Genomic DNA, 26,465 nt, shown 5'->3' on the forward strand with positions numbered 1-26,465 from the left:
ACTGGATGCAAGGTCGGTAAAAGGCTTTTACCGACCTTGCTGGATGGAAATCATGGACCTATTGCTGCGATCTCGACGCCAATGCATCTCATGGCTACTTGTGGCACTGTCTGTCATTGTACTCACGAGCCGCTCTTGGTACCCTACTATGCTTACCAATTCCAAATTCAACTCGGTATTCACGTAATAAACTACGCTTAGACATTATGAAATAACCTAACTACCATGGAAGAAGCTAACTACTTTGAAAAACAGTTGACTGACTATTGGCTGTGGAATCGCAGGTTGGTTGCTTTCCTCTCTTTCTCTCACGAATTAATAATACCCATCAAACAGTTTGAGGTTAGTACTTAAATTATTGAAGTTATGCAAATAATTTACATGGGACACCGATTATTTCAGGACGAAAGAAAGTGACGCATTATCTAGATAACAAGTTTTGGAACGTAGCCACTGTAGCCACCATTAAAACAACTACACCGTACGGGCACAGTCTTGCGGCGAATTTCGAAACTTCCGAATTCTCTTATCTCCTTTGTACTGTGGAACAGTTTCCGTTTCGCCCGTTTCCTTGGTCGTGATCTTCGTAACTAGCAACAGACGAACGACGATATCATGTTTTGAGTAATTGTCGATGGTTTGTGTTATCTGATGATTTCAATGATTTGAATGTTTGCTATGGGGAAATCGCATGGAATTCATGATTATGTTCCCATACAAGGTAGTAGTGCTGGTCGAAGAAAACCTAAGTACATGAAGCCCATGAAACGTCTTCCTTACTTCGCTGACCATTTGATGGTCCCTCGTGTTAGGCAGGTAAGCTACAATAACTGACATTACTTGCAGTGTAGTTGGTCTTTTGGATCATCGAGCATTCTTGAAGCATATTAATGTTGTTCCTATATGATTCTTCTCGACTAGTATATGGAGGACAATAAAAACAAGGTGTATATTGATATAGATGTAATGGCCAAAGAGCTTCAAGATAAATATGTTGATTACAGGAAAAAGAAAAGAGACGCATTCCGGAGCTGTGTTGAAAAAGGTAATTAGTTACCATTTCATTCAAATATTACTTATACCTCGGATTTTATGATATGACTTTCTCATCGTCATTCATTATATGGTGTGATTTTTTCATTTCAGCTTTCAACGTGGTTATAGCGACCTACGGTATTGGTCAAGATAACTATCATTCCAATTCACCCGAAGGTAGTGACGCCTTCGACTCAGATGACTTAGAATTGATGACAGTAAGCTAGAAATCTCATAGCTATAAGTGAAGATAGTCCACGAACATATTATCCGTGTGGTTTTTTAATGTATGTATTTGATCTTTTATTTTAGGACGGCAATGAAATGAATAATACATTGGAATCACTTTATACTCAAAACTCATCCAACGATGCAAGGTAAGTGTAGACTTACGAGGAAAGTCATGTTTGATTCGTTCACACCTTGGCGCATCATTTTTGATGTTGTCACAATGATGTACTACAGTCACATAAGGCATACATTTTCATTTATCCATTTTCCAATTATCTCTTAGCTGAATGTCAATATTTGCGTTATAATTTAGATCATTGCCATTATGACTGGTGATCAACACCATTGTCATTTTGATGGCCATCAAAAATTGACGTTCAGTTTTATCTTCTTTACTTTGCGTAAACACATCTTCTATTTTCTGATTTTTTTAGCTGGTTATGTAGATATTTCTGCTCACTATGTCTTTTATCACTTAAGTCATTTGTAGCATTGTGAACTGCTTTTTGTTTTATGAGTTTTCCCTGTTTTTCGTATATTTGATGGTTCTAGTGTCTTTTTTTTTGTTTTTATTTTCATCTGTGTGTTGCTGTCAATATTTTTTTATTAGTTTTAGTGCACTGATGCTTACATGTGATTTGGTTTGATATGCATGCCTTTCGTCATTAGTTTTTGTGGTGCAATATTTTATTCTATTTCATCTTAATTCTCACTTGGTTCTCCTAATTTAATTGTAACTGTTCCCAGTCTAGTTCCTCCTTTATCTAAGCTTGGTTGTTTTGCAGTATTTTTTGGCTATGGGCATTCTTACATCAAAAATGTCTACTGATGTGCCCTGTTTCTTTGGTATTGAATGACTTTGTATACTTTCACAATTTTTTATTCTACAATGTCAATGGATGTTAATGGTTCAAAATCATTTTTCATCGAGATAGGCTCACAGCAAACTCATATCACTTAAATGTATACCAAATCCATTTAACTATTTGGTGGGTACTTCTTTCGAGTTGGCGTGATCACAAGCATGCACCACAATCTGTGCCCTGTTACTGAAGCAGCAGTTTGATGTGGATTTAAACTATGTGAAACTCATCATCATTAGTCAACAATCCTAAGATTGGTTCGAAGCAGTTCTTCATTCCACTCTCCTATCTGCTAACCTTTTCATAGCGTGTATTTATTCTCTTTTGAATCCTTATTACCTGTCCTATGTACATAACTTGTTTAGGGCCGTCCCTTGCTCTTCTTCCTTTCCACCTGTCCTTCAATGACTGACCTCATCAGGCCATCATGCCTCAAAATGTGGCCAACTAAGTTATCCCGTCTTCTGCTTGAGGTTTTTAGGAGGCTTCTCTTCTCTCCAACTCTTCTTAGCACTTCCTCGTTACTTACACGGTCCATCCATTTTATCTTCATCAACCTTTGGTAGCACCACATTTCTAATGCTGCCACTCTTGACTTCTCTGCTGCTGTCAATGTTCAAGCCTCGCTTCCATAGAGAAGCACAGTCCATATGTAGAATCTAATGAATAGTTTCCTAACTTCTATGTTTGTATTCTCAGCTGTAAGAAGATTCTTCTTTTTGTATAAAGCCCTAGTTACCTGCGCTACTCTACTAACTATTTCTTTCTTGCTTTGTTCATCGTTGGTAATTTGATTTCCCATGTAAGAAAACTCTTTAACCCTTCAAGCTTGTGTTTTTCTAGGTTAATTTTTGTCTTAGTCTCCTCTCTTTTGCTGCATACTAATATCTTAGCCCTCTTTTTGTTGATTTTCAGCTGATATCTGGCCATTGTCCTTTCCATATTTGTCAAAGTCATCTTCAAATCCTTCTCTGTCTTGGCTGTGAGTGCAATGTCGTCAGCAAAGTGTAGCATACTAATTTTTTCTCTGTGGATATTGACACCCAAATCTTTCTCCTTGATTTTATTGATGGCTTTCTCGATGTAAGCATTAAAAATTAAGTGCGAAGTGTGTACGATTGTCTCAACCCTTTTGCTATTCTTGCTTCTGCTCTGTTGGGTCCAGATTTGATCACAGCTACTTGGTTTTTATGCGAACTATGAGCAGATCTACGATCATTGTAGAGCACTGCCATTTCTTTCAGAATTCTAAGCATTGAATTCCATTCCACCGTATAGATTGCCTTCTATTAATCTCAAATGCTTTGAAAATTGGTTTTTCTCCATTCTCTTCTCTCTGAGCAGCCTAAGAGCTAAAATTGCTTCTCTTGTGCCCTTGCTTTTCCTAAATCCAAATTGGTCATCATCCAGGAATTCTTCTGCTCTTCTTACTATTCTCCTTTAAACGATTCTTGTCAGAATCTTCGATGCATGTGTCTTCAAGATTACGGTCCTAAAGTCTTCCCACTTCTCTGCTCTCTTCTTTTTGGGTATGGGAATGATGATGTTTTTCTTGAAGTCACTAGGTAAATCTCCTGTTGAGTACATATTGCAAAAAGTTTTATACAGTTGAGTTAAGACCTTTTCTCCTGCATTTTTGATTAGCTCTTCTGGAATGTCATCTATTCCTGGGGCCTTATTCTTTCACAGGTCTCTCATTGCAGCGTCAATTTCCAATCTGAAGTTGCTCGCTCCCATGTCATCCTTTTCTATTTCACTTTCCTCTTCCAGAATTTTTTAGCTAAGTTTGCTTCCGTTGTGTAATTCCTCCAGGAATACCTTCCGTCTCTTGGCTTTGTCTTTGTTTTGAATTAGAATATTTTCATACTTGTCCCTTTTGGTATTACGTCTTGTGCTTTGTTCCATGATATGGTTCCTCACTATTCCATAGGCTGCTTCCACTTTCCCATGTACGAGGTTATTTTGCATGTACTTGCATATGTTCCTCATCCACTCCTCTCTGGCTTTCCTCGCTTTATGCAAATCTCGTTCTTTATCCTCTTGTAAGAAGCCTGTCCTTCATCAGTATTCGTATTCTTATACTTTCTCTGTTCTTCAATGAGGTCTAAAACTTATTACGTGATCCATGGCTTTTTTCTTATCACATTTTCCTCTGATGAATGAAAATTGAACTTTGATTTTCCACCTATATTTATTTAATCACGACTGCGGTTCGACTCACTGCATCATCCTCAGGCCTGAGGAGGCAATATTTGTTTGGTTCATTCATTTTTCTACATGATTGATGATGATCAGTGCATTTACATTATCATTCCATTATTTCAGTATTTCCCAATGAATTCAAATTTTTACTGATTAAACTGTATTCAGGTTATCAATTGCCTCAAATGTTTCCATTGGTGTATGGTTATTGTTCGTGTACGTTACACGGCAGTTATGTGAAATAACGTATCGCATTTGTTTTTGCTGATGAAAACGGTGGAAGGTGGTAGAAGGATTCTACCTGGGAAGACCTTTTCTGTCATCCAATGTAATATCTTTATTATCTACTCTAAAAAGTCTACTAAGCTTGCATAATAATGTGATTAAAATTGCCAATGTTTCGAAGAAAAGGCCCATTTTGAGTGTTACGCCCATTACATCATTGAAATACCGTATAAGCTTGTGTAAGAGGCGCACACGTGTAAGAGGCGCACCCCTATTTTGAGGAAGGAAGCTATAAAGAAAAAACATTTTACGGTATTTTGTTATCCTATCGTGTGGTGTTGCAGACGTATGCCTCGAATTTCGACAGTTATCGAAATTTCCTCTTTCAGTACTATTTGAAAGAGGAAATTTTGATAACTGCGGCGATAATAGCGGCATAAGAGGGAGTAGAAAGAGTTCCGATCCTCTCTTCGCATACGTCATCGCTCTACGTTGCTTGTCCTACTCACGAATAATTTTGTTTGAAAGCTCTCGCAGGAGTATTGCAATAGAATTGCAGCCGTGGAAAATTTTAAGGCAAAACACGACAGGCACATAGCATGAACCTTCCCAAGAGATAGGACAACAATCGGGGCAATCTCAGCGCCTTAGGATAATAACCACGTCGTAAATTTAAGGCCCCTTGCACACACACCGATTTTGGACGGCCGGTAAAATATCGGCCGTCCACATTCCAATAGTGAACAATGGGAGAGCATTGGAGCTTGCACACGTACCGAACACGCGCCGGCACCGGCTAAATGCCGGTTAGCTGCCGGCCATTGTCACTGTGGATCGCCGTCGCCGGCTCAAAAACATAGCAACTTATCGTTTGACCGGTAAAAATCCGGCGTGTGTGCAAGCATCGCTTCGCCGGTAAAATATCGGCCGATATTTTACCGGCCGTCCAAATTCGGTGTGTGTGCAAGGGGCCGTTTTTTTCCTTTCCGGGACTCCATAGGAAAATAGGAAATTATCAAGGGGATCAATGGAAACGCGTTTTATCCCTACCCCATCTCACCAACTGACCTTTTTCGGTCTACCAGGTTCAATTCTCCGAGTTTCTGGAGGTCAAAAGCTAGGTGAGTCACCTTCTGAGCTCGAAAATATATCTCGATATATTTCAGCAATTGTATGACACGCACGAGGTTATAAAAAGAATTAGACCTAAGGCGACGTATATCTGACAGCATTTAAGTTTTTTGAGCTCTAATTGATTGACACAAAGATTTATAGCTAAAACAAGGCTACTAATATTCAACTTAGTCCTAACAGCACAATTTCGGAAGAAACAAGCGTAGCATAAGTGCATTCAAACAAGACGAGACGGACTGGAAACTTTAGGCAACGCAAACTGCGTATATCACATTGCTGCGCCTTCGCCCCTTCGCTTTGGAGGCAACGACGTCACATGCAAGATCGGACGTGTTCTTCCCGTGCTCCTTCGCTCATAGCCTCGTAGCTTGAAATATGGAGCGCGCTCCTTCCCCTCGACCTCTCCTTCAGCGCTAGTCCAACAATGAACACACTCGTTCGAATTTTTTAAACCGCAGGTTTTGACACTAATATAATTTTCAGTTGCAAAAATCCTCATATTAGCGTCTGAAGATAATTTTTGAAAAATCAGGTGCTCAGCGTAATGGAAATTGCTCGGCAAGACAGATGTTGACGAATCAGGTATGTCCTTCAAAACTACGCGTTTCTATACGTTTGATAAGCGGTTACTATATGCAGTATAAATGCCGCGGGATATAAATGACTCGTGGCAGTAAATTTAGCGCGCGATCCGGAGCGAATCACCCCGCGCGATCTTTTCAATGTTCACCTCTGGGGTACCGACGTGACGGCGCGATGCTTACAAGAAATTCAAACAGGAGCATTTTAAAAATACGTCACTAAGGGAGAAACTCCCCTACCTGCCGCTTGATTTTGACCCAGGGTTTCAGATGACTGACTCACGCTGTAAACCAAGGCCCCTCAGTTCCCCTTGGACTTGCGACCGGGTAGGGGAGGGGGGGAAGATAAGAAGTTTGTGTAAGAGGCGCACCCCCATTTTCGGCTGCAACGTTTGGGAAAAAAGGTGCGCCTCTTACACGCGCTTATACGGTAATACCAATCTTCTTCCATGATAATACACAGAGTGTATCCATGTCACTTTTTAAAAATGACTTGAATTAAAATTGGTAATGTCATAAAAGATATTAATTAGATATTATTTCACGGAAAATATAACGCAGATATTAAGCTGATGTCACTTAGGTAAAACAAAAGAAAGCTGCAAGAAACTACGACTAAAATAATACGCATGCGTAATATATGTGACAAAGAAACGAAAAGGAATACGCATCTGATGGACCCTAAGGCCAACAAAACTTACAAGTATGAATTTATTGATTAAACATTCTCAATACTGACTGCGAAATGTGAAAAAGGAATACAGAATTTTTTTAATTAAATAAACTGAAAGTGCAGAATCAGATCTTCAAATAATCTATCGCTAAGGTGCATTACCTGCCTCTAGAAGCATCATTGCAAGAAATACCTCGTACTGCAAGGGTTTGTTGGGGATTAGGTTGTAATAAAGTTCCGTTTCGTCTGCATTATATCATGTGGGGAATACTTCTTAAGATATTCTGCTAGGATCTGAGTCCTTTCTTCCATGACTTCGGTTTTACACCGCAGGCATCACCAGCAACTATGAAGGGAGATAATGCTTTCGTGCTTTGAATTAGTATAGCCAACCTTCTGAACTCTCAAAGTTCTCGATTCTCAATCTATCACTGAAATACTACTTTTCAGCCTTAAACATAGCCATTAGCGAAGCCATTAGCCTTTCTCAGTAGTTCCCGCAGATTGAAGTTGGCAAAACCACCTGAACAAAGCTCCTTACTCTTCATGATCTGCATTTTTCTGGCGCTTTTGTTTTTTTTTAACTGTGAAGAGCGAATAGGAAGATAGATTAACTATGCCACTCTTGTATTGCTCCATTATTTTCATTTTAGGACTGTTTTGCATTTTTTGGCCATGGTGTCTACCTTCAAATGCTCTCTATTTTCTATAGTGAACGACAGTTTACTACATGAATTTGAGACTGAGCACTCCATGTTAACTTCATTTCTAACAGATCGCCAGCAATTACGGAGATTAGGTACTCTGGGTGAAGGTTTTCTGGCTATGGATACTGTTGCTATGGCAAGTGTCAACACCAAAGGAGCCTTGTAAAAACAATTTTTTTTACATGCTAATCATAGGGTCAATTGACGGTGGCTTGTCTATCTCTCATAATGGCGGGGGTCTCGCAATAGCCAGTACTCGCTTTAACGAGGTTCCACTGTACCAAGTTAAGCTGCATGGAATGTAGCTGTGTGCCCATCGAAGGGTCAAGGAGGGGAATAGAGGGTGTGGGTTTTTGGGTACTTAGAGGGTATTAAAGGCTGAAGCTCAAGAACTAATGATGAAATGCATACATACATATAATACTGTATCACACAATAGCATCAGTGCACTAAAAAGGATGAAGAAATCGATGACAGTGAGACAGGGATGACATTAAAATCATTCAAAACACTAACAAAAAAAGAAAAATAGAAATTTGAAGCACAATCATTTCAAAATGTTGCAATTGGCCTCATATATCTACAGTGAGACCATAAAGTAAAAAAGTGTGGAAGTGCTCAAAGTCACTTATCACTATGATTAATGTTATAAAAATATGCAGAACTTTACTTCAAACTGTTGTTGTCATGGGGTAAATAAGGAGATGATTTTCTGAGGGTGCAATTAATAAAGAAAACAACTCATACCTCAGTTTTTCTGAATGCAAGTCTTACCTACATAGAGAAGGATTTTAACATATGATAAAATGGTGACCATTTTTGAAAATCCATTTATTTTATTGTTATTTTTTAGAAAACTATGATTTTTAAATTCATTGCCATGTTTCCTTGTAACCAGCATGTTTTATAATGTTAGCAGATGGAATTGGAAATGCTAGCGCACTCGTTGATGGATAAAACACCTAAACAATTAAGCTTTTTACAAATTATCTTGGATGCATACTGTAGTTGTCTGCTCAGTGGTATTGAAGACCACTTGGTGGTTTATGGTTTGATCACTATTCTAGGTGGTTTTTCTCATCTTAATTATTTGCTGGAAATCCCTGCTTTTTTCCTGTTTATCTATATGTGATCCCAATTCAGTATGCATTTATCTTTTATGACTAAGTCAAGAAAAAACAAAACTATAGAAAAAATTATAAACATAGCTTTCAAATGATTGGTACCTCAAATATTCAAAATTGAAATGACTGCTCTTTGGACAAATTTAAGGAAAATATGAACATGCCAGATTACCTATGTTGAAGAAACTTCTTGAGAAAAAAAAACAATGAATGGACCAATTTAATAGAGTAACCTCACTTTTTCCATGTAGAAATATCGATTTTGATTCAGTTGGTATCCCTTTTTAATTACAAGTTAGTAATATGTACTACATACATGTAATTGGCCTGTAATGGTATTTTTCCCTAAAAATGTTTTTGTCATTGATGAAAAAACTGATTCACTCATTAATTATTGATTGAAATTGATTGTTATCAATACAGTGCATGAAAATAGTTTTTGTACACAGCCATGTATCTGGGTGCAAATATTATCAATGATGAAATTTGTCATAAAATATTTTGGGGGAGAGCTGGGTTCAAATTGAAGATAATTGAAGATATTTTTTTACTGCAAATTTCAACCCTTAGTATAATGTTCTATGAGGAGTGTTGTAATTAATACTGAATGTTCGTTTTATGTAACTGTAGGAAAAGTATTAGACCTCGCAATGATGACTTGGAGTTGATAGACATTAGTAGTGATGAGGATGTCCCTGAAGAAGATGGAGATGGACAGCAGGATTATCTCACGGATAACTCTTACCTTCATCATGAGTCTTCATCTTCAAAGAGTGTAAGTAATGTGTGATTTTACAATTTTGGCTTAGGTTTTCCCTAGATTCTCGAGTGTATGTTTTGATCCAATTTTTTTAGCTCTTTATTTTTAATATTTAGGATGCTGTATTTATTCTCCTTTCATCAGATATTTTCCTTGTTTTTGGTTTTCCTCCCCTAAAGTTGTGATTTTTACCAGTTCATTTTATTTGTCATGTTATCATAATCATTAAATCAGCATGTTTTTTTAATTTTTAACTTACTTTTTATAATTATATTTTAGGCATCAAAACAAAGTACAGAGCAGTCAAACAAGGTTGAGACATCCACCAGTGGTGTGTCAGATAGGGGAAAGAAAAGGAAGGCCCCAGATGGTGCTCCTGGGGGTGTGGCCAAGAAGAGCAGGGATGTTCAGGAGACGATCACTTTCCGAAATTTTGCGGGAAACGAGAAAGTCTTGGAGGTATGTTAAGCCATCAGGAAACCTGGATTAAGATGGCTATCTGCATACCAATTTGGCCAAAAATATTTTTTATCAACTTGGTTTGCAAGTAAATATACCATGTGTGCAAAATGTCGAATAAAGCATGTACTAGAAAGTTTTATTTTAGACTTCAGTATAATCCCTGTACAATGAAGTCTCTCTCATTTACAGTAGAACCTCGATCTATCGCTTTTCAGGGGGATGGAAAAAACGATGAATGGAGGAATGTTTGGCTAGGTTGAAATGTCCCAGGAAACTCAGGATTTTGGCGCGTAATTATGATGTTCATTAAAGGATTCAAACAAGATGTTAGCTGATTACAGGAATATTAGTACTTTATCGAAACACTTAGGTCATATTGTTGATTGGACTAATATCTCTTTCAAATATCGTAAAGGAACACGCCACATCACTAAAAAATGTTTGCACTCCCCTCGACATTTACACTAATATTATGCATTTCTGTCTCATGTAAAAATTCTTATCCATCAAACGCCATTTCAAGTACTGACACGTATTTAATGTGCATGTTATGCCTAAAACAACTGCTTTCGCTGGTGCAATGATTGGTTGTGAGATGGATCTCAAAGGCCAAAAATAGTCTATTAATTGAAATGTTCCTTTCTAATAAATATGTTATTGAGGCAATGTGTAAAGTGTGAACAATGTTGCGTTAATCGTCAGCCCCTGATCCTTGGCTTCATCCCACTTATTGTTTTCACCTTGTAGCTCGCTCTACCCTTACCCCTACCGTCATATGCTAGTGGATAATCCGAAGCATGGAATGTAGGTTTTTGCAGCCAGAGGCATCGTTGCTAACAGCTTACGAGAGCAGCTGCATGTTGCGCTTTGTCGTGCAAGCTTTCGCGTCCATTACAGGTCGTATCATCAGGTGAGTGCTGAATGGAGAGGGATAGGGGATCTTTGGAAATGCGCTGATGTTACTATCCCAGGGCACTCAGCTATGGTAGTTCAATCTCCTGGAGAAGATTTAAACTAAGTGCCTGTGGTTATTAGCCATAAATGACACATGGTAAACACTTCGTCTCATTTTCGTCAAACGAAGGATGGAGGAAAATTATACAACGGGACCGCGATCTTCAAACGATCAATGCAGGAAAATGAAACTTCAGGGAAAGATAGATGCGGGAAAAAATTACATTGCCTTTATGGAACTATATTTGGGACCAGTGACGAAGAACGATGAATGCGGGAACGATAGATCGAGGTTTCACTGTATAACCTTATACAGTACATGTTTTTTGAAAGCTATTTTTTTTTTTTACAAATGATTAAGGGAGTCCATTATGATGATGATGGCATGAATATCGTACGACCATGCATCTTGAGCAATATACTATTCAATTTTATTCGATTTTCAGGAAGTATGCAAACTTGTGGTTCACCTGAAAAACCCAGATGTTTATCAGAAACTTGGAATGAAGCCTCCGAGAGGATTTCTTCTGCATGGACCACCAGGTTGTGGAAAAACACTTCTGGCGCATGCCCTAGCTGGGGTAAGTAGAAACTTAATTATTAATCTCTTTGCTAATGGATGACCTAGTCTGTAGATTAGGGATGCCCATTATATAATTTATTCTTTGTTATTTCTTGAGGGAAAAAAATTTTGCTATTATAGAAAATTAAAATTAGAATGGTTGGGAAATTGAATATACTTTTCGAAATCATTCTGTCTTCCGAAGTGCTATCTACTTCACATCTACATACTTCCCCGCAAGCGCCTAAAAGGCATGTGGCAGTGGGTGTTAGAATACTAGCTGTTTACATATAAAAAGCAAATGCTCAAACGAGATACAAGAGAACATTTATTTAAGTCCCTCATGGTTTGGGGGAAGAATGAATTCCCATGTCTATCCATTCAGTAAAGTGTCTCTCTTTATTTATTGCTTCTATCGGACCTGGAAATATTATGGGGCTCAAATATGATGTTCTCTGTGTCGCTCTTAAATATATCTATTCTCAACCTCTCAAGTAATTTAAGCCTTGCACTCAGCCTCCGAGTCTCTAGTGGCTCCCAGCGTAATTCGCTTAACAGCTGGGTAACCATGTCTATATGCCTGTAGCAGTGTATGTATTTTTATGTATTGTGTAACTTTCTTTTGTATTTTATTTAGTTCACAGATTAAGTCTTTCTGCAGCAGATCCCATATGCTCGCTGCATGTTCAAGATGTGGTCGGATAAGTGCAAAATAGCACCTTTCTTTTACTTTCTCTTCCAAAAATCTTCCTACAATATGTTTGACGAATCCTAACTTCTTCAGGGCTCTGCCACAAATATTCCTTGTACGTGTTCCCTATAATAGATTCCAAGTTATTGTAACTCACTGATTCTTCACTTCATCTGTTTCCTTTATGTTAATACCATTCACAGCATAAAAATGGGAATAGTTGGACAACTCTTCAATAAATATACCACTGTGGATTTGCTCAGATTAAGTTTGAGTCCCCACCCTTAGCTCCAAAAATAAAGTTGATTTAATCTGATGATAGAATATCAAGTATGTAAAAGAGAAGAAATATGTCGCTACGAAAAGGCTAACAGATAGGAGAGAGTAGAGCTGTCTCAAACCACTCTTAGGATTGTTGACTAATGACAGTGATGATGATGGTAGAATTTCAGTTATATGTAGTGATCTCTGATTTTGCAATAGATGGCAGCATTATAAACAAATAAATATATTTTACTGCTAATTCATATGCGCTAATGTTACTATCCCACGGTACTCATGCAGCAGTTGAGCTCCAGAAATGGGGAACTTCGAGGCAGGTAGGCATAAAAAGGTCAGTGAGTTAGAAAAGGGGGGCGTGAGACACGTCTTTATTGTTCTCGTGTAAGTTGATATTTTTTTCGAAGCTAAGGTCTTTGTAATACGACCCCTGCCCGAGCGAGGACCTTTTGTTTGATTTCGGAGAAGATGAAAGCGTCAGAGTGGGTGAGGCGAATGCTGAATGGAGGGGGATAGCAGATCGTGGGAAATGCGCCGATGTTACTATCCCACGGTACTGGAGTTTCCTGGTGGGGGAAACCGGGGATTTTCGGATTTTTTCACCCGGATGAATTTAGGTTCCCCACGTCGAACTCTTTTCACCACTCTGACCCGCGAATTTGATGTAGTTCGTCAACTTGCCTATAACGGCGCTGCATGCACTAAAAGACTAGAGTTCTGTACATTTTTCCGAGTCAACTACCAACGACGTGCGTGCGACAGTGTACGACGCGAAATTCAAAGTATTCGAGGTATTCGAGGCGGTACTTTTCGCATAACTATTCGAGACCTCGAATATTGAATACTCTCTAGTATTCGAGGTATTCGAGTATTCGCGGATACTATTCGCACATCTCTAGTCTTATTACTTGTCAGTTTGTTGTTTTACATTGGGAAAGGCTTCATCTCTCCATTTCCGCCAAATTCTATATCCTTCAAGCTGTGGAATTATCCAGAGGGTAAAAAGTTTTCCTGTAAAAAATTCTCTAATCTTTAGTTCTGTTCAATTTCATGATGTGGTGCTTTTACTTTGTTTATCTTTACTATTAAAATACTTTTCAAACTCTATTGGGAGAAAAAAATCAGAAGCCAGATAGATAATTGAGAATTTACTTGGTAGATATTCACAGTGTAGCATGAAAGCAACTTCATGTGTATAAACTGCGAACAGTAATTTGATAAATATGGAATTTGCTTTGCTGAAATTTGGCTCTTCATTTTGGTACATGTATCTAATTATCAAATAATTAATTAATTTTACCTCTGAAATATTTTGATAACTAATTAGGGAGGAGAAAATAATGGATATTCTGCGAAGCAGTTTATCAGAAGGGGATAATTGAAAGATTACTCTGGGTACAACTTGATATTAAATGATAATTACAGCAGACTCCTGATTACCCGGCCGCGGTTTATCCGAGTTGCGGATTATCCGTGCATGATTTTTACTCTCGGTCAATTTTTTCCGCCACCTTTATAAAAATACACAAAATCGGACACAAAATCATCAGAATTACTGCATTAATGCTAGGATAAACTGGGCTATACGTAACTGGGATAAACGTATAACTCCTATCTTCTCCTGTAGAAACTAGGTCCCTGTGACGTCACGTGGAGTGGCATTGCATGGGCGCCAATCTGGCCCTTTTCAAATGAGGATAAAAATGGACCATTGCCATTCGTCTACACCGGCATTTATAAAACGAAATAATTTGTATATTATGAATACACTAATGGTGGGTAACGAATCGCAATTATTGCCTTTTGTTTTCTTTGATGAAGGAAACTACCCTATTACAGCAGACTCCTGATAACCCGGCTGCGGTTTATCCGGGTTGCGGATTATCCGTGCATGATTTTTACTCTTGCTCAATTTTTTCCGCCATCTTTATAAAAATACACAAAATCGGACACAAAATCATCAGAATTACTGCATTAATGCTAGGATAAACTGGGCTTATTATTTTCGTTAGAATCTCCTTCGTAAAATCGAAGCGATTGTGCATTAGCTGCTTGCACGGGACCACCGTGCTCCTGTTTTCCAAGCCTCGCAGTGCGTGACCGCGCTCCACTAAAAAGATCGCGAACTGGCGAAGAAAGCATTCATTGAGTCCAGAAAGGGCTCTAAAATAAGAGAATAACTGCATAAATATTAATATATTGTTTGTTTTAGGTAAATTATGAACATTGCAAGACATTGATGTGAAAGTTTGGGTTATCTGTATTTTCCGATTATTCCTGCCGTCTCTCCCCATCATTAGCCCAGATAATCGGGAGTGCACTGTATATGGTGACGATGTAAGTGATTGTTCTCAATTTTTTGCAGGAACTCCAGCTGCCACTAGTCAAAGTTGCAGCCACAGAGTTGGTTGCAGGTGTGTCTGGTGAGTCAGAAGAGCGGATACGTGAACTCTTTGAAAAGGCTGTCTCACTCTCCCCCTGTATACTCTTCCTGGATGAGGTAGATGCAATCACTCCACATCGTGTCACAGCTCAGAGGGAAATGGAGCGGCGCATAGTGGCGCAACTGCTTTCATCTTTGGATGGTAAGGAAATTTTTGATCCGGAACATGAAGGTGATAACCATTGACTATATATTTAGCCATTTGTTTTTGTTTAGGTTTCATTTTTGCTATCACTCACTTAGTGATTCAACCTGGAGGTTTGTTTGGATAGATTGTGGTAGAGCTTACTCCAGAATAACCCACTGTCATGTGAACATCACACATTCAGGGTAGGGAGGCCAGTTCCTTTTCCTGTGCTACCTCAGAGTTCAAGGATTTTGATTTGGGGTGTCTAAGGGCTTTTTTATCAGGCCGATTAGAGATCAAAATGATCTGTGAAATTGACTGTATTCCTTATTCATGACTTGAGTAGAACATTGTGTAAAGGTCAATGTAGTGGACCTGTTTCACTAAAATGCTTAAATGTACAATATTCCACTTAGGTGGTGGTGTATTATCAACTATTTTTAAGAGCTGTCACTTTTAAGTCTGTGGTAGACTTGAAAATTACATGGATCATGCGACTTGGTGTTGATTACCACCATCTAAATGGAAAATTGCATACTTCTCTATGCAGAGTGAATGAGTGTGTGTGTGTGAGGGAATGTTAAAGTGTCAAATCATTGAAGGAATGTAATGTTAGTGAAGTGATATCCTTTAGATTTTAAGCAAACTTTCCCCCTAGTGCCCCTTCCTCCTGCCCCCCCTATTGCCAGTGAAGGGTATAAAGGGCATGGCGGTGAGGAGCGAGGAGGAGGATTGACTGTAAAAGACATAACCCATGCGCAAAGGCTCTGCAGGACGAACCAGTGACAACCAATTTGTGTGGAGGAGACAAACGGAAAGCTGAAGTGAGCAGAAGGAAAGCTGCTGGCTGCAAGTTTATTATATCATGGAAAATGGCAATTTTTATCAGGAAAAGTCAGGAAATTTATGTGCTACTTTCTTGTAACAGCATTGCTAGTGTTATGCAGTAAGTTCCTGTATTTACTTCCAAGTGAAAAAATCATACTTATATTTTTTTTCTTGCAGAATTGGGGAAAAAAGAAGGTGGCGACCAAGTGTTAGTAGTAGGTGCAAGCAACCGCCCCGATGCCATCGATCCAGCCTTGCGTCGTGCGGGACGTTTTGATCGTGAAGTTTGCATTGGCATTCCAGATGAGAGAGCAAGGGAGAAAATCCTTGGGGTCTTATGTTCTGATCTAAGGTTATCTGGTGACGTGAATCTAGAGTTGGTGGCTAGAAATAGTCCTGGGTATGTGGGTGCTGACTTGCAAGCATTGGCACGAGAGGCAGCAATGAAAGCTGTTGATAGGTAAGTAGGACATTTTTTCCTTAAAAAAATTGGATGGTATGTCAGAAAGGTTTCTTAAAATAGCGGTTCAAATTCTAGGTATTGTTGTTGCCTTATTGACATGTCCATAGGTTGTAATGCTATCTAAGTGATTTAATTTCAAATTTTAGTGGGGCGTGTCAATAGTCGATGTTACTAAGCCAATATTACTCCATAAAATCAGGTTACTGCGATCTCCAGTTCCATAAAGCAACCATTTAAATTGGAGTAATTGTAAAGACCAAAACCTAATGAAATAATACTCCTTGGTTTCTGTGGTGATAGGTGGGGCAGAAAGCTATTTTAATTGGTTAAGTGGCATTGGTACTCATTTGATGCTTTCCTGATTAAGCAACATTTTTTTAGCTTTAGAAATTAATTTTTGCACTCTTCACTTACTGCAATTCTTAAATCCCAAATAATTTTGTATTTATCATGCTTAACCTTTGACATTTGAAGTCATACTTAAAGCTAAGCTCAATGCATCCTTTTATAATATTCAATCTCTACTCTGTTGCTCAATAACAAGCTAGATGGAGATGAAAGAGTTTAGTCACAATGTGACTTCATCTAGTTACGTTGTTGCTTCCTTCCTATTAGTCTACTGTAGTTGTCATATGGGTTTCCAAGTAATCATTTGGGCACTTGTATATCAATGGGTGATTAATTTTGGCACACTCAATATTGCAGAAGAAACTACATAATAAGCAATTCTCCCATCTGAATGGGAGTGACATGTCACCCATAGGCATCATAGCCTGCCTTTAATTACAAGTGTGGCTTGCAGAATTGCCTGTCCAATTTTAATCCACAGTGATTGTGTTGAGAAAGTTAAGCATGATGGTAGAGTGTGAAACAGAAGTTGTGCTGTGTGAAAATTCTTATCATTTTTATGGATTCAAAATGGATTGTTGCAATCTATTTTAATGACGTAGTTACCTTTAGCTGCTCAGCTTGTATTAATTTTAATTTTGTTAATGTCTTAGGGTCTTCAAGAAGATGGGTGAGAACAAGAAGAAGAATTCATCAAGGTCCTCTTCAGGCTATGCTAGCAGAAATTCAAACGGAACTGAAGCAGAGGAGCCACTAAAGGTGAACTGCAAGGAAGAGCAGCCAGCAGTGCCTGGCTCCACAGAAACCAAGCCTGAGGCAAGCAAAGTGGCTGGGAATCAAGAGGAGACCCCCAAGACAACAAATGATGATTCCAAGGTGGATGAGAGTGGAGACAAAGCCAGGGGTACGAAGGAAAGTGCGTCTCAGGGACCAGCAGAACCAGTGGCCAATGGAAGGGTGACAGGGAGCAAGGGTGAGGGTGATTCAAAGAGGGATGAGGATGATAACACGGATGGTTCGAGAACCACAGAGACCACTGTCCTGAGTGTCGAGGAGGCTGAAGTGGCGTCACCCCCGAAGGGTAGGAAGCCTTTGGAGGGGGCGGAGGAGCCCAAGGGTGATGAGTTTGAGGAGAGAATGGAGGTGGAAGAGGGAGAGGGGGACGAAATGGGCTCGGACTTGGAGAGGTGGCTGTCTTGGGTGCGTGTGAGTGACTCTGTCAGAAGTGCTGATCTGGAAGACCTATTTGTGGAGGCTGCGGACTTTGAGGCTGCATTGAAAATTGTTCAGCCATCAGCTAAGAGAGAGGGCTTTGCCACTGTCCCAGATGTGTCTTGGGATGCAATCGGTTCATTGGCGGACGTAAGGGAGGAGCTTCAAATGAATATTCTGGTACGGTTAAAGTATAGCGTGTATCTTTTCTTAAATATTCTACTCATCATAAGTTCAATATTAATATATGAAATAATAAAATATCTACTAATCACTAAATCACTAAAAATGCATTCCTATCAGAGCTGTTTTTGAATGGCAGGAATGAAAACACATGGCAACTCAGATCTTCAATAATTGGCCAATGTTTGCATGGTATATTTAATTACCTGTGTTTCTTTAGTACAGTAAAACCTCACCTTAACGAGCTCCCGCTAAACGAAGAACTCCGTTCAACGAACAAATGCTATTGGTCCGGCCAATTGCCTATGTAAACACAGTAGTGTAAACTCCCGATCAACGAAATGAAATTTTGGCGCGATCAGTGAAATTCACCTCTCAATAACCAATTTTTCCTGTAAAATTTTTATTTTCATATGAATAATTTAATATTCGCAACGTTGGAGGGCCAATCAGAGACTTCCACTGAATAAGCCAATCAGAATCGTCGTTATTAACGGTAACCATAGCCTTCCGTGGTGTGTTTCAGCCGACCTGCGGCTCGCGGCGAATTGCGAAAAACGTTAATGCTGACTTTCCTAAATAACTCAATGTCCCAATATTTACACGCTCAAAGATATGATATACAGAGCTATGTACTTCGATCGCATTCTTTTGACGGTTGTTTAAGATTCTTCACAGAATTACAACGCGTAAATTCCGAGAAGCATTTTTTTTCACTCGCCACCATCTTGGATAACTTCTTTAAATTACGGAAGATACAATGTGCGCGCAAGAAGATGAAAGCCAAAATTTGTATCTCTTAATTATCTTGAATATGACTCAGTAGTAACTCTTGTTTCATTCACATTGTTTATTTCAATATCATCTAAATACTAGGAGAAACTTTTGCATGTGCCGCAATCTTGGATGAAAAATATTCGCACTTAAGAGACGAAAGCCAACATTTTCCCATTGATCTATACGTTACTTGAATTGAGTGCTTTATACTAAAGGTCGGTCTCTGTCATACGATTGTAGCGATTTCCTAACGTGATGTGAAGCAGTGTTGATTTTCTCCGGAGGAAAAGGTTTGCGATGGCTGTCGATTGTTGCATGAAGAAGAAGACAGTTGCAATTAATTATGACATTCGGTCATAATACTGTAGGCAATTCTTGTCTAACGGTCGGAAATTGTTAACGCTGCGTCCTAGGGGCCTAACCGAAAACGCTCCATTACCAATGTCAATGGACAAATGTCTTCAACTATCTTTCTGGAGCTGATCCCCATTTCAGGGCCCATCTTGCAGGAGCAAGCAAGAAGTTGGGAATGGATAGCTGAATTAAAACAGTTCCAAGGATATACCGTATAAGCGCGTGTAAGACGCGCACCTTTTTTCCCAGAAATTACAGCCGAAAATGGGGGTGCGCCTCTTACACAAACTTTTTATCTCCCCCCCTCCCCTTCGCCGGTCGCAAGTCCAAGGGGAACTGAGTGGCCTTGGTTTTCAGCGTGAGTCAGTCATCTGAAACCCTAGGTCAAAAACAAGCGGCAGGCAGGGGAGTTTCTCCCTTAGTGACGTATTTTTAAAATGCTCCTGTTTGCTTTTTTGTAAGCATCGCGCCGTCACGTCGGTACCCCTTGGTGAACAAAGGAAAAGTTAGCGCGGGGTTTTTTGCTCCGGAGGGCACACTAAATTACTGCCACGAGTGGGCATCCTGCGGCATTTATACTGCATATAGTAATCGCTTATCAAACGTAGAGAAACGCGTAGTTTTGAAGGACATACGTGGTTAGTGGTCAACATCTGTCTTGCTGAGCAATTTCCATTACGCTGAGGACCTGATTTTTCAAAAATCTTCTCCAGACTCTAATATGATGATTTTGCGACTGAAAATTATATATTGGTGTCAAAACCTGCTGTTTAAAAAAATTCGAACGAGTGTGTTCATTGTCGGACTAAAAGGTGGACTTCGGAAATGCTTATAACTGAAGAGCGCTGAAGGAGTGGTCGAGGGGAAGGAGAGTGCTCCCTCCCCTCCGTATTTCAAGCTACGATGCTGTACGAGGCTATGAGCGAAGGAGCAAGGGAAGAACATGTCCGATTTTGTATGTGACATCGTTGCCCTCAAAGTGAAGGGGCGAAGGCGCAGCAAAGTGATACATGCAGTTTGTGTTGCCTGAAGTTTCCAGTCCGTCTCATCTTGTTTGAATGCACTTACGTTACGCTTGTTTCTTCCGAAATTGTGCTGTTTGGACTATGTTGAATATTAGTAGCCTTGTTTTAGCGATAAATCTTTGTGTCAATCAATTAGAGCTTAAAAAACTTAAAATTCTGTCAGATATACGTCGCGTTAGGTCTCATATTACGATAAGGGTCATGTGAGATTCTTTAGAGTAATACCCAGAAACGAATCAGGAGAATCTTTCGAGCAGAGTGAAAAGGTGAGCAGTGGGCTACCCGTGAAAAGTGCCATGTGCTCCCTTTGACCCGCCAAGCGTGCAATGAGCCTGACATGGAAAATGTTTGTGGAATGAGTCGTGTAGGTATGGAGTCTGACTTCCACTGCTCACAACTCCAACATGCACAATGTGCACTGAGGGAGTCGTGAGCACCAGGAGTCTTAACAATTCCAGCGCACAGTGTGCGTGAAGGGAGTCGTGTGCGCTCCTTCCGCTCACGACTCCAACACGCGCAATGTGTGTGGTCTGCGGAGGGGAGGGAGTCGCGACTCACCAAATAAGACTCTCACCTCACAGCTCTCTCTGCTGAGTTGCACATTACAACTGACTCACTCGCACAGTGCCCATCACTTGTTAACACATTCAATGCAGGCCTGATTTTCATGAACGTCGTCAGAATTGGCCGATAAAATAAGAAAGAAAAATAGAGAGAAGTTTTCGCACCATAACTTCAAATACTGCTATTTACAAACGGTGCACACACGGTGAAAGAGGGAAGCTTGCTGAAGGCCATGCACACGATCGGATGACTCCGAAGTTTATATTAGTCACGTATGGAGGCAGAGAAGTAGGCCCCGGTCCGACCGGCAGAGCACGTTAATTGACGTGCTCCGTATCTCGGCTTGGACGGGACAACGTCAATTGACATGCTCGGTGCTGAATGTGATAACTCACTATGTGATGAACTGATCTAGCTGTGCATGTGACGAGGATGTAGCCGAATAAAATGTGCTGTCTGCGGGAAGGAAGAACAGGCGAAATGGTGAACAGTTACTGACGTCATAACAGATATAATTGACACTTTGTTTAGACTGTGCCCAATAGGGTAGTTTCCTTCATCAAAGAAAACAAAATGCATTGATTGCGATTCGTTACCCACCATTAGTGTATTCATAATATACAAATTATTTGGTTTTAGAAATACCGGTTTAGACGAATGGCAATGATCAATTTTATCCTCATTTGAAAAAGGCCAGATTGGCGCACATCGATGCGATTCCACTCTACGTGACATCACAGGGACCTGGTTTCTATATGAGTACAAAGGAGTTTTACATCGTCTGAGATTACCAATAAATGCATGAGGCACAGAGCTCAGGGAAACATGTCTTAATAATCACCTATTAAAACTGGCTAAGGTCGGAAAGTTTTCTTCGTTTGATAAGGTATTAATAATCCTTATTTAAGCCATGCGCTACCAGCTACCTGCTAGCATCCTGCGTCGTATCAGTGCTCAGAGCCTCGCCCCAAGCTCACCTTACTTGCGGCAGCGGGAACCAGAACGACGTCACACTGAGATTTTCTGGCATTTATACTTACCCGTCATTTTCGTGCGCTTGAAAATTTTCTCTTCTCATTTAATAGCGAAAAATAGATATCGTCATTTAAAAATCTAAAAGCATGAAATACATACTCCAGGAGTAATAATCTTTCGATTTAGGCAATAAAAAAATAATAGGAAACCACCCTATTGCTGTTCCTTTAAGCCACACTGCGCACGCCACATACATTGGTCAACAAGGTGCCAAATTTGAAATTTCGGTCACGCATGAATTTTTTGAATTCTTGTATCTCTGAAAGTTCATAAATCGAATGTTTGTTAGAAGAGGACATACTGATCGTAATTTACGTGCCCTAATGAGCTGGTCACTATGATTCTACAGGAATGAAGCTTATCACATGATGTTGCATGGATACTGAAGTATCTCCTCCTGAAGGAACAACTAAAACTGATGCTCTTGGGCACAGCAAAAGAAGAACTTGCATGTAGCGCAATGATTATGACTCAGGATAATGTATATCCCCCTTAAAAAATGTCGTTAGTGTGTTATAAAATGCCATTAGTTAGTGTATAAACGCTGTTTCTTATCCAGGAACTTGGTAATAAAGTTCACTTTATAACCCCTGGGACCGGAACTGAGGTTCATAATTTCGTAATAATGTTTCTTTTAGTATTGATTGGACCTTAGCCCTTATGTCAGGACCAACGATTTGCTTCATAAAAATGAGAACTTTGTTAAAATGTTGTTCATATTAATGAGAGTCTACTGTAAACCTATTGGTTTGGTTGAGAAAAAATGTGTAAGGATACAAAATTGTAGCCCTTTGCTGATGATGTTTAAATTTCAGGCTCCAGTTAAACATCCTCGGGAATTTGCAGCTATGGGGCTGAAGTCTGCTGCTGGTGTCCTACTCTGTGGACCTCCAGGTTGTGGAAAAACCCTGTTGGCCAAGGCAGTTGCCAATGAAGCTGGAATCAATTTTATTTCAGTGAAAGGGCCTGAATTATTAAATATGGTAAGTTTTTTTATTTATAATCTCTTGTTTTGATAGTGATGACTTCAAATAATTGGGAGAAAAATTTGATACTAAGATATTATATGTATGCATGTATTGATATGTAAGTAGTGTTGGCAGTTCTAATGATTTTATGAATCAAATATGGTGAAGTGTGATAACTTCTGCGAATGTCTATTTATTGCAATAGATTTATCTAAAATTTCGGCATGTATATGTGACTGATTTTCATAAGTAATTGAACCATTTTTAATTCTAGTATGTTGGTGAAAGTGAAAGAGCAGTGAGGCAGTGCTTTCAAAGAGCACGGAGTTCAGCTCCTTGCGTAATTTTCTTTGATGAGTTGGATGCCCTCTGCCCCAAAAGAAATGATTCTGCAGATGTGAGTATTATCTAGCTAATTTGAATGCCTCTTCATGATATGATTCATGGAATTTTCCTTGAATTATAAGTTTTATTGATTATTCTAAACTTAAATTTCCTTAAAATTATTCTAAACTTAAATTTCAAGGAAATATAAGTTTCCTTGAAATTTAAGTTTAGAATAATTTTAAGTTTTTGTGTCTAAATTTTCTTCTTATATAATTGTACATATGTATTCCATGCTAATAAGATGTTTTAATTTTAATTCTAGTTTAATAACCAACCATGATACCAATGCAGCATTGATTTCTTTTATTAAAATTATTTTTTTATACTTTCTATTATATCTATTAAATATGTATTCATCTTATATTAATCTCTTTTTTATTTTTAGGGTGGGGCTGGTGCAAGAGTGGTGAATCAGATGTTAACGGAAATGGACGGAATGGACGGAAGGAAAGGTGTATACTTAATGGCTGCCTCAAATCGCCCTGAGATCATAGACCCTGCCATTCTTAGGCCTGGTCGTCTTGACAAGATCATTTATGTTGGAATCCCCTCATCTACTGATAGGGTGGAAATTCTGAAGGCTATATGCAAGGTTAGTGTGGCATCCTCTATATACATTGATTTTATATTTTTATGCCAATTCATGCTTCATGTTGTGTCAACTATCATTTTCATCCTCAGAATGGAAGGGAACCAGTGTTGAGTCCTAATGTTAACCTTGAAGCAATAGGACAAAGTGAACGTTGCAATGGATTCACTGGTGCTGACTTAGCAGCTCTTGTGAGAGAGGCAGGGGTTGCAGCCCTCAAGGAATTTGTTGCATCTGGCAGTGGTGATAGCAGTAATCTCATGATCTGTGAAAAGCATTTCCATGCTGCTTTTGATAGAATTCGGCCCTCTGTTCCAGAAAAGGTGGGATCAAAAACATTTCAGTTTCATATTCTGATGTTTTCTTTGGACATTGATTATTTATAAGCTCATTGAGTCCCCTTTGAATTAGGTAGTCTGTTAAAGCTAGCATTCATGTAGACGCCATTTCTTGGGTCCAGGGCTAAGAACCATAAAAGGCTGGTTTACAAAATTTTGGTTACACTAAAGGATTTAACAGAGCTAGAAGACTGCAGTAGCAGTTAGTCATTCAGATGAAATTTTTTTACCTGGCTTATGAAGACATAAATAAGGAAGCTAAAGAATATATTATTTGACGAGAAAGGGTCAATTAATCGTAAACCAGTTTATGAACTGCCAGAAAGTTCTCCTATTCTTTCGTAATTGCTTCCAAATTATTATGTGAGAAAGTAATGCTGCGGTTTTGCACTAATCTGAGAATTACAGAATGCTTACTTTCAGATTATTACAGAAGGGATATGCTTACTTTCAAGCCTATTTGCCCACTTTTACTGTTCAAAAAGGTGTCATGCTGTGCCAAACGTAGGAAAACGCCCATTATTTGGTGCTTGTATTTCAATCTTCATGTTAGCGACCTAGAATATCGTACAATAATAAAGTCATATTTCATTTAGGAGAAAATATGGTGCCACTCCAATTTTGGAGATACTTTTTCAACTGATAGTAGCTTCTAAATTATTGCCTAAATGCCGTGATACATACTAAATGTGTACTCTACATATTCTATTGTAGAAATAAATTAGGGTCTTGGGTCAGTGCATAATTCGTATTGCTTGATGAAATGTATTTGAAGAAGTTTGTGACTGTGGTTATCTTTATGGTGGAGGATTTTTAATGATGATTTTCTTTTTTTTACAGGATGTCAAGTATTATGAAAGGATAAGGAGGATATATTCATCTGGTCAGCACCCACTTCACTCTAGGTTTATGGTGGAGGAGAATGAATCACCCATGGAATCAATGTGCTCATCTCCATTAGCCAAGTGATGGCATTTCCAGAACATTTATCAAGAGGATCAAAGTGTTGATTTGTGTTTGTTTTCATGAGTCCTTGCTTGATTTGTTCATTCATGTTGTATGTTGAATGTTTGGGCAACTGCGTACATGGATCACTGATAATTGGAACATTGTCTGCAGCACAGTGACGGTCATTCACAGTTGATTTGTGGTAGGTCAGTTGATAGCATTTTTCTTTGAAACATTTTGGAAGTCAATTTGTTTATCAAGTGTAGTTTTTATCTATAGAAGTGACCCATGAAATAAATTACCTCAAGCCAAGGAAGCTCTGCATTAATTAAATGTGGTACTGACAACTTTTGGGAGCCAGTATAGGAATTCACAGTGTAGATACTGAGGACAAATATTAGTTTCTCTGGGAAAATGGCTTGTTTGAAGAAGTTTGTGCTCCAAGTTCAAGCTCGTGTTAATATTAAGTATTGAGTAGTTAAGAATTTTGCTAAATGCCAAAGGATTTATATAGATATTTGTACTTGGCAGATAAAATTCACCATTGCAAATCTCAGTTTCATGTTAGTTAAAAGTGAAGCTAGATTTTTACCTAAAATGGAAGCACAAATTCATTAATAGCATCTCGCAATTGGATCATTTCATGTTAGTGTTCTTTTATTGTACTTGAATTTGTCATGGGACTTGGGTGTATTGAGGCTATTAAATGTCAATAGAGAATTATTTTAATACTTGTGGCTTTTTGCAATTCATGCACTTTTGAATTTAGAAAATGTTTGAATATATATTGAGGTATGCTCTCCCGCTGACATGAGGTTTCTAAGTGCCCAATGTTATTTTCCAATTTCCTTTTGAAAATCTGGTTACAAATTAACATTTAGGTAATGATCTGTTCTGTGAGGGAATGGATGACCCTCATACATTCTAAGATTGTAAGATTCTCATACATCAATGAGAAATGTTGGTAGCAATATTTGTAATTCTTTTTACCAGGTCACCCTTTGTTATTCTTAAAATAATTCGTGTAATTGCCTATGTTCTGGAGGGCTGATTTTATAACCCTTGAATGCGTGAATTATGTGTAAATGGATGAGTCGGCTGTTACAATGACTTCCTTATGCTTAATCAAAAGACTTTGGCAATAACTTACACTGCTTTTTATAAAGTTTTGGACTTATCATTTGAACACTATTGTAGTTATCTGCCCCTAACTTTTCTGTTGCATTTCAAGCTTTAAAAAGTACATATGTGGATCGTAAAGAGTCATCAATTTTCAATTAACCTGCTTGGTGTCCTATTTCATCATCAAATTCATATCTTCTGATGGACTGTCGTGGGATTAGACTGGAAATGTGAGTAGAGGAAACTTCAAAAGGATACTTGGAGGATACAA

The 26,465-nt window shown here is 38.8% G+C and overlaps 1 protein-coding gene across 3 annotated transcripts; it reads left to right on the forward strand.

Moving 5' to 3' along the window:
* The first annotated feature begins 539 nt into the window (after positions 1 to 539).
* On the forward strand, positions 540 to 26,239 carry LOC124158650 (nuclear valosin-containing protein-like). Of its 3 annotated transcripts, XM_046533856.1 has the most exons (16): positions 540 to 637; positions 722 to 816; positions 922 to 1,045; positions 1,147 to 1,253; positions 1,348 to 1,412; positions 9,406 to 9,550; positions 9,815 to 9,994; positions 11,398 to 11,532; positions 14,849 to 15,068; positions 16,059 to 16,341; positions 17,346 to 18,084; positions 22,658 to 22,825; positions 23,085 to 23,207; positions 23,583 to 23,789; positions 23,879 to 24,109; positions 24,965 to 26,239. In XM_046533856.1, the coding sequence occupies exons 2-16, from the start codon at positions 754 to 756 to the stop codon at positions 25,091 to 25,093; spliced, it is 2,919 nt and encodes a 972-aa protein (XP_046389812.1). In that variant the 5' UTR covers positions 540 to 637; positions 722 to 753; the 3' UTR covers positions 25,094 to 26,239. The 3 variants fall into 3 exon arrangements, with proteins under 3 accessions (XP_046389812.1, XP_046389811.1, XP_046389813.1); XM_046533855.1 differs by having other exon boundaries at positions 552 to 816; XM_046533857.1 differs by having other exon boundaries at positions 573 to 816; positions 1,005 to 1,045.
* The last annotated feature ends 226 nt before the right edge of the window (positions 26,240 to 26,465 follow it).

This window comes from Ischnura elegans, chromosome 5, assembly GCF_921293095.1.
Source record: "Ischnura elegans chromosome 5, ioIscEleg1.1, whole genome shotgun sequence".
In the NCBI taxonomy this organism is placed as follows: Eukaryota; Metazoa; Arthropoda; class Insecta; order Odonata; family Coenagrionidae; genus Ischnura; species Ischnura elegans.

Coding starts and splice junctions, on each gene's coding strand:
- LOC124158650 (XM_046533855.1), top strand. CDS start 670: ATGTTTGCTATGGGGAAATCGCATGGAATTCATGATTATGTTCCCATA. Junction 9,551..9,814: donor AGTCTTCATCTTCAAAGAGT/GTAAGTAATGTG, acceptor ATTATATTTTAG/GCATCAAAACAAAGTACAGA. Junction 18,085..22,657: donor AGCTTCAAATGAATATTCTG/GTACGGTTAAAG, acceptor TTTAAATTTCAG/GCTCCAGTTAAACATCCTCG.